This window comes from Lytechinus variegatus, chromosome 1, assembly GCF_018143015.1.
Source record: "Lytechinus variegatus isolate NC3 chromosome 1, Lvar_3.0, whole genome shotgun sequence".
NCBI lineage: Eukaryota > Metazoa > Echinodermata > Echinoidea > Temnopleuroida > Toxopneustidae > Lytechinus > Lytechinus variegatus.
The window spans coordinates 77,604,936-77,619,905 of NC_054740.1; the positions used below are offsets into that span (position 1 = coordinate 77,604,936).

The 14,970-nt window shown below is 36.5% G+C and overlaps 1 protein-coding gene across 1 annotated transcript in view; it reads right to left on the minus strand.

The window, feature by feature from the left end:
- Positions 1 to 10,420, minus strand: part of LOC121423812 (sialin-like) — a 34,530-nt gene extending 24,110 nt beyond the window's left edge. The window contains exons 1-2 of the mRNA XM_041619312.1: positions 10,188 to 10,420; positions 3,160 to 3,385 (exon numbers count right to left, since the gene is read on the minus strand). Coding sequence (XP_041475246.1) covers positions 3,160 to 3,384 — 225 coding nt within the window. The 5' untranslated portion in view covers position 3,385; positions 10,188 to 10,420. The remainder of the gene's footprint in view (positions 1 to 3,159; positions 3,386 to 10,187) is intronic.
- Positions 10,421 to 14,970: the final 4,550 nt, after the last annotated feature.

Below are 14,970 nucleotides of genomic sequence, written 5' to 3' on the forward strand. Positions count from 1 at the left end.
AATGACCTTTGACCTTATTGTGTGACCTCCGACTGCAGCATAACATGCAGGTCCCCCAAGTCCATCCACCATCCAAGTTTGGTTGAAAAGTGACTTACGGTTGCAGAGTTAGGTGTCATTAGAGAGTCTTGCATGTAAACTTTAACGTTGACCTGAAAATGACCTTTGACCTTACCATGTGACCTCCGACTGCAGCCTAACATGCAGGTCCCCAAGTCCATCTACCATCCAAATTTCGTTGAAAAGCGACTTACGGTTGCGGAGTTAGGTGTCATAAGAGAGTCTTGCATGTAAACTTTAACGTTGACCTGAAAATGACCTTTGACCTTACCATGTGACCTCCGACTGCAGCATATCATGCAGGTCCCCAAAGTCCATCTACCATCCAAGTTTGTTTGAAAAGTGACCTACGGTTGCGGAGTTAGGTGTCATAAGAGAGTCTTGCATGTAAACTTTAACGTTGACCTGAAAATGACCTTTGACCTTACCATGTGACCTCCAACTGCAGCATAACATGCAGGTCCCCCAAGTCCTTCTACCATCCAAGTTTGGTTGAAAAGCGACTTACCGTTGTGGAGTTATGTGTCATTAGATTTGTGACGGACGGACGACAGACGACATTTGGATCCCTAAGTCTCGCCTTCACCTCTGGTGGGCGAGACAAAAAATGAATTCCAAATTTCCCGAAATTCATAGATATTTCCTGGAATTTTAAAGTTATGAATTTTAACAAAAATGGGGCAATAATACAGCGAGCCTATACAAATTTGGTCCAGGTAACGAAAATCAAAGAATTTAATTTTTTTGTTAATGCCCTCTTTAGAAATATGAACAAAATTACAAAATGCAAGCGCAGAGCAAGAGCGGAAATTTTTGAGCTACGTATCGAGGTAAACAATTCTTTAAGGTATGACATGAATATTAAAAGTTGCAACGTTTAATTTTTGTTTAATTGTACGATTTTCGGATTTCCCGGTATTTTTTCCCCGGATTCTTTCATTACCTGAAAATGATCCGAACCGATCCGAACTTCCTTCAAAGTGGAAACACTGATTTAAGGTAAAGATCAAACTTGATCCTGCACTAGCACTCTGGACTATACGTTAATTGGAGCGTTATAATAAGGACAAATGATAATTGGTGTGTGAAACGAATGCTGGTGACTGAATGGTCGACGGATGTAAGATTTTTTGACTGAAGAGAGACGTGAAAGGTGATCGATTGCAGTCGACGTAAGATCTGACTGGAGAAACCAGGCAAGAGTCGCTGGTTGGTAATGGTTGTTCACCAGTCTTTTCCATAAACCATCAGCAACTAACGGTCATGCACGGTGGCATCCTGACAAGAAAACCGTGTCAGCTGAAAGTTGGATTCGAGGACGTCACAATATTATATAGACCTATATCATGATCCCCATCACTGGCGAAAATCCACTCTGAGGAATGGGGGGAGGGGATGATTGACTTTTTTGACGATTTTTTTTTCTGTCGTTCCCCACACTTACGTATAAGCACACACTCTCACTGACCCCCACAGACCCCCATACACACATTTTGACATTTATTTTGCGAGCAAGCGAAGCGATTTAGCAAAAAATAACAATTTTTCGAATTTTCAATCGCATTTTCTAACAGAAATTCTAAAAATATGATGGTTGTTTATGACAGATATTCACAGATTTTACTAACGGATTAATCAGAATATATTTTCTTTCTTAGTGTGGGGATATTTGTACACGCCACCCCACCAAAAAGTGTGGGGGTATATCCCCCCATCCCCCGTAATTTACGTCAATGATCCCAATAAAGTTCTCCCACCTACCAAGCTTTTAAAATATATTTGAATGTTAATAGAGGATAGCCAAAAAGCAAGGTAAACTAACTCTTCATTTCCGCAAATGGAGATTTGAGCTGTAATTTGCTATGAATGTTCGTGGTTATCTTTATTAATCTCTATGTATTGGAATTCATGTCGCTCCTTCATTCCTTTTTCTATTCTTTTTTATTCAATTTTTTTCTTTATATTGTATTTTATGTGTGATATTTCATGTAATTGTTTTTTTATTGTTGCTGTATAATTATGTTATAAATAAAAAATGAATAAAAAATGATCCCCCTAAAGAGAAGGGACTCTAAGCATGGTAAGGAATTGAAGCAGAGATGGAATCTAAACTAAATCGAAATAAAACATCGACCGATCCGGTATGAAAACAAAATATTTTGAAAGGTTTGTAAAAGGTGGGTAGAAATTGTCAGCAGACCTTTAAAAGGATCAGCATTGTCAAACATCACATTTTCTTTTTTAAGTTGATAATACAAGCATTCAGTCTTTGAGAAACGTATAATGTGTATTACATGTTATACATTTGATTTTGATATACTATCTTAGTACAATGCAGCAATGTATCTATATCAGTGGTTATTAATTTTACGAACAAAATCAATAATATATTGATTACAGAATATTACTGGGACTACCCCCCTTTGGTTGGTAAGTTGGTATGTTTTTGGTTTAAATCAAGCCGACTCTGGCGCGGCGGAAGGTATGTTCGTTTGTGAGGGGGGGGGGGGGGACAAAGCCAAAAAGGGCTCTTATATGTCAAGATAGACATTTTGGCGCAAACGGATATTTTCACCATGATATTATCATCTGCGTGAAGTAGTTGTGCACTGCAAAAACGTTCAAACTCACTGCTCCGTTTTGTTGACGATCAGCAATGCATTAACTCTTTTGTTACCGTGCGATAGCTTCTGTGGGGAAACTGGTGAAAACACGTTTATTTAATGAAATTATGGAAATACAAGCATTGTTTCGAGGGATCATAACATTTTTACTTGACCATTTTTTGTGATTAAGGTATCAAATGAAAGAGCAGATATCGAACTTTTTAGTGATGTGACTTTAAAAAAAATAGATACCCCCGCCAATTGAGTTTTTGGCATCCTTTCTTTGAATTGTTTTTGCTCACTCATGCGTGAATGAGGAATAATCTAAGTAGTATCAGATGAAGGAGGAGATTGTAAGCTTTACGTTGGTAGATCATTTGTCTATCTTATTCATGATAAAGTTATGATAAAATAATCACTAAATCTCGGTTTCGCTTTTTCTGGGACGCACTGATTTCTCATAGCTATTATTTTATGAATTGGCAATACTCACGTTCAAATCAGCTGACTTTGATGAACTATACATTCCTTTCTCTTCTGCGCGAGAGCATGTCTGAGTCGATGCGTTAATGTCATGTGACTGCAAATGTGCACTGTGATTGGTCTTTGCTATCGTTACCATGACGACACTGAGGTTGAGTCGGAGGACGTGCACAGTAGAGATACCAACAAAGGCGAGAACAGCAAATAGCCATCTTGTGGAGCAGGTACAGTGCATACTATAATTGAAAAAGGGAAAAGGCGGACGGATTTCACAGTCAGCTTTCGAAATCTGTTAACGATGACAAATTGGGATATCCAACGCCATCGGAGACTCTGCCTCAGGTCCGGGTACCAGGTCTGCATCTGTAAAGGCATGGTCACACCGCCCGAGCGTTGTTGGAGCGGTCGTGGAGCGGTAGGGAAAGAGGGCCGAATTTCGCTCACAAAATTGGGGGGAAAAAATCGAAAACGTAAATCTAAAAAAAAAAACAATCGAAATCGAAAATGGTGAACGGTAGCGAGCGGTGATGATTTTTTCTCTCCGCTCCACGACCGCTCCAACAACGCTCGGGCGGTGTGACCATGCCTTTAGGTTTAAGCACCGGCGTACGTGGAGGAGGGGTGGCTATGTTCCACAAAAAAAAATGAGGGAGGAAACGACAGAAAATAAAAGGAAAAGTAAATTACAATATGTTATTTGCTGAATATAATGTCAAAACCTATAACAATAGAATTTCATTTTATTAGAAGTTATTCCATTATTGCCATGCTGTACCCCTCAAAATACTTGGTTTATTGCATTACTGATTGAGGTAATGTGTTGTGGAAACCAGACTCGTGATTTGAATAAAAATAGCGGCCATCTTCAAGGCTTAAACTGTCCGAATCTCGAGAAGTCCCAGGGCTCCTTCCCGAACCCTATAGCAACGGCGTACAGATGGGGAAGTTTGGGCCCATGACCCCCGAAAGTTCTACAACCAAGAACAAAAAAAGGAGAAAAGAAAGGAAAGGGTGATTTTGCCTCATTTAATGTTTTGTTACACTGTCATACCCTACATTGGATTGTTGAAATTACAAAAGAAGATTGTTAGAATATGTTGCATGTCTGATTTTAATGCTCCCTCAAAAAGACTTAAAAAATTAATTTCCTCAATATATCGATTGAATCAATATTGTATCACATTAATTATTTTAAACATGAACAAAATAAAGTGCTGTATAATCTTGCCTCTATGATCAAATGTAAAATATTAATGCAGTTATAACACTAGAAATCCTGTAAATTATTACGTTGAAGAATGTAAAAATACAGCATCTTTCTTTTCTTTTAAATTTAAACGACCTTGCATTTCGAATTCTCTTCCCCATAACATCAAAAAGATTTCATATTTAAATTCCTTTAAATCGTAAAAACTTTCTTTTAATTCAACCATTGAAAATCTAAATTTAATTCATCCCATTATATTCCCTTACTATACGTTTACAAGTCTTTAATTTAGGAATTTATATTTAACTGTAGATAGGGACTGCCTCGACAAAACCTTTGGCTTGTTCTTTTGCAGCTTCCCATTTCGCGTTCATTTTATGCATGTACTGTATAGCCTTTGTAAATCTTCGCTTTCTTATCTTATTTGCATCTTACTATCTTTGTTTCTTTATTTCTTGTTTTTTTTTCATAATTATGCTCGATATAATTTAATGGATTTGAATAAATCAATAAATGAAAAAGGGGGAAAAAGGTGTAATATCATTTTCTAAATATCATCATCGAAAACCATCATAAAGTTAGATTCCCACTCGCTTCTATGTAACCTTTTCACACGTGCATGCTGCACGAACCCTCGCGCACAATCATTAAAAAAACCTGTTCACATTATAATATGACCGGGAAGTTTTGGGCTCTTGCCACTCTCGGCCACCAACCCCTGTTTAATACATTTTCATAAACCCATCCTCCAATTAGCCGCCTAAGAGTAATGCGGATAATTCAACGCACTATTTTTACGAGCGCCCGTCCTGAAAAAGGCGGATAATCGTCATGACAACTGGACACGCCCCTCCGGTGGTGTTGGAAAAGGGTGACCTTGTGACCGCACCATGGCAATTATCCGCATTATTTGGAAATGCGTCCCGATGCTGCTATTATGCGGATAAAAGCGGCATCAAAATAATGCGGATTACTCTGTTCCTCCTCCGATTTTACGACCAAATTATGCTGCTATTATAGCCGCATAATTGGGTTTATGAAAAGGGTATACACGCCCCTGAGCTTAATAGGGAGTTTATCGTTTCCACGACGCATGGCTGATTTAAGAACACAGTATTGAAAATGCCCATCAAATAACAATGAACAGTTCGGAGGGCTTTGTCGAAAATTGGTGAGCCGCAACAGAGCTGACGAAAAATTGCAAATATGTGTTTTGTTCAGAGTCTTCGGTCTTGATTCACCAATCTTCGTTTTTCTTTCTCATGAAGAACCCTCCGTACGACGCAAAACAGAAACAGCCTATTGTTAACTGAGACTAATTCCCAAGCAAAAGTTCATAATCTGTGGAAATCACCTCTAGTATATATATATAAATATATATTTTATGGTCCAACCACGGAAATTTGTTTTGTTTGAACTTTGATCTGAAGCTTACGTAGGCTGCGTCTGAGTTTTTCAAATGAGATATTTTCAAAAATCTTGATAATCTGCTAATAAAAGCCTCATGAGGATTACATGGGACTTGAAATCTCCCGTTTTCACATCTATATGCACAAACTATTTTGCTCTTTTGCTTGCGATTTCAAGTTTTTTTGTATTTTGTATGAGCGAGATACGCATCCTGAATATCAAGGAAATCTCATCTTGCTCTACGCGCTCGCATTGGTTAGATACCCATCCTTTTCATGAATTCCCACAAACAGTCATTTGAATCATCTCCTTTCCATGTCAGTATGATGCTCGCACTTTGCCTTCGCATCGATTGTTCAGTTAGATGCGCCTGTTTTCAAAAAAAAAAAAACGCTATACACGAAGAATGTCTTTCGCAATCACATAAATACGAGATCTTTATCCTTTTCCGACTTGTTGAACAGTACTAAAAGGGTTCACCTTCGTGTCAGTAAATCAACATTTTTTTTGAAAGGTGAGATAGTATCCTATGTTCATGATTCACTGCAATTATTCATGGACAGGTCCCTTTCGCGCTGCACTTTCACAATCAGTGTGCAGTTAGATACGCATTTTATTCATGAATATGATAATTGCTCTAAATGTTCATTTTTCAGGGCTATAAACACATGCAATCTTAAAAATAAGCTAGCGCTTCGCGCTCGAATTATGAATTTCAGCCTTATATAATAAACCTTTCATAAACCCAATTATGCGGCTAATATAGCAGCATAATTTGGTCGTAAAATCGGAGGAGGACCAGAGTTATCCGCATTATTTTAATGCTGCTATTATCCGCATAATAGCAGCATGAGGACCAGATTTTGACTTTATGAACGCATTTCGAAGGTAATGAAAGAAAGTAAAGTAATTGGAGGATAGGTTTATGAGAGGAGTATAAGATGGCTAACTTACAACTCCATAGTCTTTAGTTAGGACCATACCCCCCCCTCGAAAAACCAACAACAAACATAAGCTTATAGCGGAAATAGTGGATTAAAATATTTCCATACCCGGTCCTTGACGAAAGCTGGATCGGTCCCCTGAAAGTCTGAAACCTAAACAGATCTATGCCTGAAATACGTCGCTATAGACCAGTTCGTAGTTACTTCATGGGCAATTTTGGTCAAATGACCTTTCATTTCTTTCATCATGACAGGCAGATTTCAAAGCAAGATATTACGTAAGCTTGCCTTACATAGCAGGATGAAGAAATTAAATAGACCAGGTGACTAGAATGGCACACCAATGAACACTTAATGAAGGTATTTGTTGCATTCCTACTTTGAATGCATATCTTAGCATGTTGCACAATGTACTTGACAAACTGTGAAATACCAGTCGTTCGTGGAAGCATTGTTGTTTTTTTGTGGATGTAAATGAAAACGACAATGTGGCCAAGACACATTTTTTCGAGCCACATTTGGGATGTATTCGGATGGAATTCTGTTGAATTAATTTTGGGGAGGCATTTGGACAATTATTTTGGGAAGTCGATAGCTCTGATTCGGGACCTATTCCAGACAGATTCGACTCTGATTCGGCCTAAAATTGATTGGGAGAATTTGGTCTTCGTGTTACCTTAGTTTTAGAGATAGAGATCAATTCATAAGCCAATAAAGAAAAATCACTGAAATTATACAGGTCATATTCAATCAAGGGACGACAGAAAAAGAAGAAGGATCAGGTCTCTTTGCTCAAATCTTATGTGTCCCTGTTCTAAAAAAAAAGTACATAGTTGTCAGAGGGGCAGACATGGACATCTTTTTCTGCCATGAGAACCATCCATATAACCCCCTCTTTCTGACAGGGGAAAACTCTACTTGGAAAAGAAATCTGACCTCTTGAATTGCTTTGAAAAGAAAGGTGAAATACTGTTTATCTTTTCCATATGATTTCGGGTATTTTTTAATTGTGAAAGGGGTATGCACAGGATTTATAATTTGCATAAATTTGCATTTTAAACATGATGCTCTCCTCTGGTCGCATGGACAGTCACCATAATGAATGAATTGTGTAACAGTGTCTCATATGCATAGTGTTGTGCTTGTCCCTCGGTTTAAAACCTCAAAATAGGATAGTTGATGAGTTTTACACATATTTGCATAAATTTTGCATAAATTTGCATTAATTAACATTGAAAAATGATTCTTATTCAGGAACTGTACAGAAATCTATCTAGATTTGATGCCCCGTCAAAATAAATCCCAAGTACCCCACCCCCCCCCCCCCGAAAAAAAAAAAGAAATAGGCTTCTATAGAAAAGTTTAGGTCTGTACTATACATATACAATAATTCACGGTGAATAGTGTGATTTTGCATAATTTTGCATAAATTAGCCCTATGAAAAAGGATTCCAGTCATTGATATCGAGGCATCCTATCAAGAATTAATGCTTTTGGTACCAGTGACACATGTGGATAAAAAATGTGATTTTGACAATTCTATATGTCGATATATGATAATACATGTGTTTTTACATGTGATTTGCATATAATTTGCATAAATTAACCTTAAAAATTGATTCATACTCACCAATTTTATAAAAATCGACCTGCAGTTGAATGTTTAGCAAAAGAAGACCCAAATACACAAAAATTGGGCATTTGAAAATTATTTTTAGTGAGATATGGTATGAGATTTTGCATAAATTAGCATTTTAAAATAGGGTGCCCTTCATCGATTTCGGGGCACCCTATCTAGAATTAATGCTTTTGATACCAGGGACGCACATGCAAAAAATGGCGTTTTTGTAAATCCTGTCCCCAAAATTTTGTTAAAGGGGAAGTTCACCCTGAAGAAAACTTTGTTGTAAAAAATAGCAGAAAAAATAGTAAAAAATATTGGTGAAGGTTTGAGGAAAATCCGTTAAAGGGTAAGAAAGTTATTAGAGTTCAAAATTTTGGATTTGTGACGTCATAAACGAGCAGCTACCCCATGTGTTATGTAATATAAAATGTATGAATTTCAAATTTTTGTATGGTTCCTGATGACTTAATTTTGTTTTCTTTTCATGATCGGGTGTGAAATGATTTGTCTATTGATATACAAAAGTTACAGTGAAAACCATTTTCAATTTTCTGAGAAAATGACATTTCATTGATTTTTTACCATTCGCTATGTAGGGAATGCTGCTCGCATATGACGTCACAAATCAAATAATTGAATTTCTAATAACTTTTTAATTATTTGATGAATTTTTCTCAAACATTCGGCAATATTTTTTATCATTTTTCTGCTATTTTTACAATAAACTTTTTTTCTGGGTGAACTTCCCCTTTAAGGCCCCTGACTAAATTGCACAAATCCCGTGATAAGAAATATTTACACGTAACAATTTCAAATAGAGTAGAAGAAGAGATAGATGTCACAATATGTCTCGTGAAGTAATGAGCTCATTAAATATGCAGAATAAATATAGACTTCGAAGGAGTGGAAATAATGGTAAGAAGTAAGAATTGGAAAAGATAGAGAAACGAGTATAAATTGATCCTCCACAAGATTTGAGTCGATCCTCACTATGAGCAGCTGGATGAGATGCCGGGATGAGATGGTCAGCATGAGTGGTCAGGACGAAGGCAGAGAGTAGAGTGATGATGTGGTAGAGAAAACAAGTTGTTTTACCAACATCAGAAAAGATGAGACAAAGAAATAAGCGCCAAAAAGGGGGGCAAAACACAGTTGAAAAGAACAAAGAAGAGAGAAGCAGACTGTGAGAAAAGCAAACATGCAAGCATCTCTGTAGTGATGTTGTATACCTGCAAGTTCATTGCAATAAACAAGGAAAAATGAAAGGATGTTTGCTCTAATTAAGTCTAAAAACAAAAGGAAGGTTGTTTCTTAATATAAGTACGTGTTTGCCAAGCAGATTTGGGCAGGAAATGAGTTGCCTTATTCTGTGCAAGTAAAGTATAGTACATTGCACATGGCAGAAACAAGTTAGAATATAGACATGAAATGGAAATAAAAGAAAGAATTTATATACATGTACAGAATATTGAAATATAAATGAAAATATATACATGGAAAGAACATAGAGATACAGATATATAAAAAGATATAGTCAAGTCACTACAATTTCAAGAAAATTGTCATTTTCAATCAATATTTTTGATTTAGAAAAAAATATATAAAAAAAAATTCAATTTACTTATGAGCCAAGCTATATGAAGAATAGTTGTAATGGAAAATGACAGCTAGTGTCTAAAAATCAAGCATTTGTCTCAAAGAACAAAAGAATGGGCCCAACATCTAACATGGTCAACCCATGATGGATAGGTCCATGGTCAACCTTATTTCCCCACACAGGGAGAAGTAACGTCAGAGAACATATCATATAATTAATAATGACCTTGTTAATTGAAAGAGTGGAAAGTACTCACATCTTTTAAATCCTTTCTTTGAAACAGGACAACAAATTGAGTCTAGTTGAAATTCGTCTCGCACAGGCCTGTGGACATAAGGCAAAGGATAAGGCGCTTAAAAGTGTAACCTGTGAAATACTGTTAAGTACTCGCACGTAGTCATGCAACTTTTCATAAATCCAACTGTTCGTCTGATGCGGTAGTCATCATGATAGGTTTGTGGGGGGGATGTATTGGGTGTGAGAGGGCACCGCATGATGTGTGTATGAGGGGTGTGTGTGTGTGTGTGTGTGTGTGTGTGAATGAATGAATGAATGAATGCTGCGAGACACTGCTCTGAAAAACGCAACCAAACCCAACTGCTTCACAGTTGCGGGCTCCTCTATTCCATAAACCGGTTACGTAACCACTCTGCTCGTACAAGCGTGGAGCAATGCATAAATCAATAGGTCATGTGTAGTCTGCTATGCAGACTCTGAATGGCTCTTGAGGTGGGGTCTTCTCTGCTGGTTTGCTTCCTGAAAGGGCGAGCGAAACGAGCCACTTCTGCAGCCTCAGTAGACATAGTCTGCTATGCAGACTCGTTGAAGCAGCTGAGGTACACACCCAGGGATACCTAGGGAAGTTTCTGAATGTAGGCATGTCATACCTCTGTATTCAGTTCTAGGTTTTTCCTCCTCAAGATGGCTGGCTCACTTCCGGGAACAGGGCTTTCGTAGTCATATTTTATTGGCTCATTTTTCCAGCATCTATCCAGGGGCAGCTTCAAAACTGTGCACACTTGGGGCAGTGACAACATCATTATTTAGGCTATTCCATGTCTTACGTATTCTAACATAAAAAGAATTCCTATATTTTGGGGTCTTTGTCCTTGGGTATGAAATTTTTTTTGCTGTGACCTCTGGTATGCTCAATATATTTTTCTTTTAGATTAAGTTTTGTACATTGATCATAACTATTAAAGTGTTTATATGTTTCAATCATATCACCCCCGTATCACCCCTAACTCTTCGATACGCCAGAGTTGGGATTTTTAACTGTTTAAGTCGAGCTTCCTTAATTCAGGGACTAATTTTGTTGCCCTTCTTTGTACGTTCTCTAATGCATGTATATGTTTCTTCAGTACAGGGTTCCACACAGCATGGAGAAATACCGCTCAATCCAGACTCAGCAAAGTCTTGCTACTTCAGAATAAAAAGTTTGTCCTTTAGAGCTCATACGGATGAATTATTTCATCAGAAACGTATCTTTAACATCAGTGACGTGTACCGCTTACATCTATTCCAATAGTATCACGTAGATAGAAATAGTGTACCTAATGTTCTACGAAAAAATAATTATGAGAAACGATACTTTGCTTTCATATAACAGTCAAATAACTATAACTTAACTAAAAGTAGAACGTTTTTAAGCTTATTGATGACTCCAATATTTCTTTCCACAGTTTTGCAAATATGGTTTATATGAGCATCCCACGGAAGTTTGATATCAATAGTAAGACCTAAAATTTAGTTTTTTCACTTCTTTGATTTCAGTATTATCTAAAACTGTTTGGTGCGGCAGATGTTTCAATTGGACTAAAAATCATATAATTCCTCTTAAGCATGCAGATTCAATGACAATTTGTTGGCTTTAATCCAGTTTGTTACTTTTTAACAAATTTGTATCCATAGTGCTCACTTACAGGTAAATGTGGATCATGATGTGTGGAAATATTGGAATCATCAGCAAAGAGAATGAGAGAACTTTAGATGAACTTTTCATATCATTAACATAAAGTACAAATGGCGAAGGGCCAAGGACCTTGTAAAATTCCACAGGCAACTGGTCTGGTTGGAGATTCTGATTCATTTACGGTAACAAGCTGAATTGTATCAGTAAGATAACTCATTAACCATTGTAAAGCTGTACCTCTGATATCGTAATCTGATAACTCACACTATAGTATTTCATGATCTATTATATCAGACGCTTTTGAGAAGTCGAGGAACAACCCTACGGTTTGATCAGAATTGTTAAAAGAAGTAGATATTTTATTTGTCAATGTCAATAAAGCATGAGTTGTATTATGCTTTTCTCTAAATCCAAATTGATTATCACATATACTATATTTTTAAGTAAAGCAACTGTCCTTTTATAAATTATCCTTTCAAGTATTTTTGAGAACGAAGTTAACAAAGATATTGGGCGGTAATTATGATTGAAAATGGGTATATCTTTAGCTATTTTCATTTTCTTTGGGACCTGGCCAACGAAGATGAAAGTAGCTAAAGTTATGGTCGATCATGTTGGTACATGTTGATAATTGAAGAAAAAATGCCTCAGAACATTGTTTGATCTCAGGATTGTTTTTATCAGTTTTTACCAAAGATAACTTCTACCTCCGCAAAGTGACATCTAATCTACCCACCTTATTAATACCATCTATCATGTAACCCTCTCTTTACCCAGTTTATTTCACCCATGTTTAGTCGGTTTTTTTTCTCTATTCTCTTTGAATATTTATCCCCTTTTCCCTGTTGCATATCCCGCGACACTCATCTTTAGGTCGCCAAAATTGTGTCAGTTCCCTTTCATCGCTGCTGGTAGAGGGATTTGGACTTCTACTGTGCCTTTCTTCGGCTTATCATCAATAAGATTTTGACTAAATACATAAGAAAAGTGATATGCGCAAAAGACATTTGATTGTTTGTCAATGATATCTAAATTTTTATTGGCATGATATTGTCTGTACATCCGTCTTTAGACTGTATGACAGAGAAAAAGAGGGGTATTCTATATCGGGGAAGCTACCAGTGATTTACTTGTCAACAATTTGAAGAAAAATTTAGAGCAACCATGATGATCATAAGGTAAGAAAATACTTCTTGAATATGAGAGATTTGATTGATTATTTCCAAATTTCATTTATTACATTTTTACTTTTGCAGTAGGAGTTTACAAGGTATACAGTATTTACTAGACCCGATCGTTAAATGAAAGTCCACGTCAAAGTCAAGTTGGTTTTATTAAATATGAGATGAAAATCAATAATTAGAGAAAATCGTCAAAAGAATATAAAAGAGCTATAATTTGCCATGATTTCTAATTTTGTGATTTCGCATGCGAGTATCTCCTCCGTACCCCCTATGTTGATATATGATTTCATGTAATAACATAAGAAAAAAGAAAGTGGGGATGTGACATCATCAGCCCACCTAATGAATATTCATGACGATGTGCATATAACTGTTTTCACAAAATATTGATAAACTTTAAAATTCAATAACTTTGTTATTTATTATCGGATTTTGCTGAAATTTTCAGCATTTTGCTTTGTGAAGTTTACTCTATTTATTAAGATATAAACATTTTCAGTCCGGATAGTCCCTTAAGTCTTTTCTTCCACTTGGTTTATTTGGGTTCAACATGCATTTACGAAAATTCACGTATTGCTAGCTTGCTTTAAATAAATCTAATTCCAATTAGGCAAAGATAATAATTACCTATGAAATCATGTTAAATGTGCTAATATTTGTTCAATTAACGCCTTATTTAAATAATACCTGAACATTCATTAAGAGCAAGTAAATGTAAAAAAATTGTTAAACAAATGTCATATCTATTTGTATTTGAAATTGTTTTGGATTAGGGTGTGCAAAATATCTATTCTTTTTTGTTGAATCGAAGAAAGGGCGACATTAAATAGTCACTCGTCAGACAATATCAGGTTTTTTTTTTTTGGTTTCCGAAAATGTTGATATTACTTTCACATTTTTATTTGTTTGTAACATTTCTATCGACAAAATACTTATTTTATGTCTGTCATAATTATCATTGTATAATTATTTGATAGATTAAAACTAGGTATTAGATTCCTCAATGAATAAGACACTATTATAAATCAATATTGTAACCTTCCATGCAACGTCTGGAAAAATTACAATTAAAGTTAACAAAATAGAACACTTTTACCCTTGGGGCCACTTCCATTCACGAGTGGATACCATGCGCGACCTTGGGGTCTCGAAAAGCACCCTAAACACGTAATTTCCATATTCTGAAAATGCACCCCTTAACAAGTATTGGAAACAAAACGATACTCTTGGCAAATATTCCCTGAAATGAACCCCTAATCAAGTACAGGAATGTTTTATTGTTACGGGTTCTTCGGTCGTCGGCTTTACCTTATTTGGTTTGGTACGACCCCACCTTCTACACCTCGCGCAAATCGGACTCTGAACACGAAGTGTTGGGGCAAAAAGGACATCCTTTATAAAACATTTTAATTTTGTTTTATCATCCCCGCAAATTCGACCCTAAACACGTAATTTTCCTAGCGAAATAGATACCCTTTTTTCATTATTTTTGTATTTTTGACACCCTTATCACGTTACGTACGTAACGTGCCTTATCGTGAAAAAGACATCCTTTTTACGTGTTTTTTTTTTTTTTTTGGTCGCGCATGGTATCCACTCGTCAATGTAAGTGGCCCCCGGGCACTTTTAGCAGTGTGCTTACTGCTGATCAAGTCGAGTGAACATTCAAGTAGTTTCTTTGGTAATAGTCCTCCAAAACTACAAGACAGTTCATGCCCGCGAGGAATGAGGCAGAGAGCAAACAACCAAATTTGCATTGCATAAAAGGCTATCGGAGGATTGAGTTTACATGGAAAAATTGTCATTTTGTATTTTACAAAATGCAGAGTAGGGTTTTCAAATCTAGGGTATCTGCCTCCCTACCCCCATGCTGAAATACCAAAACGTACCTAAATGACGGAGAAAGGGTCTCTCTCCCCTTGTGGCTTCTTCCTTTTCCAATA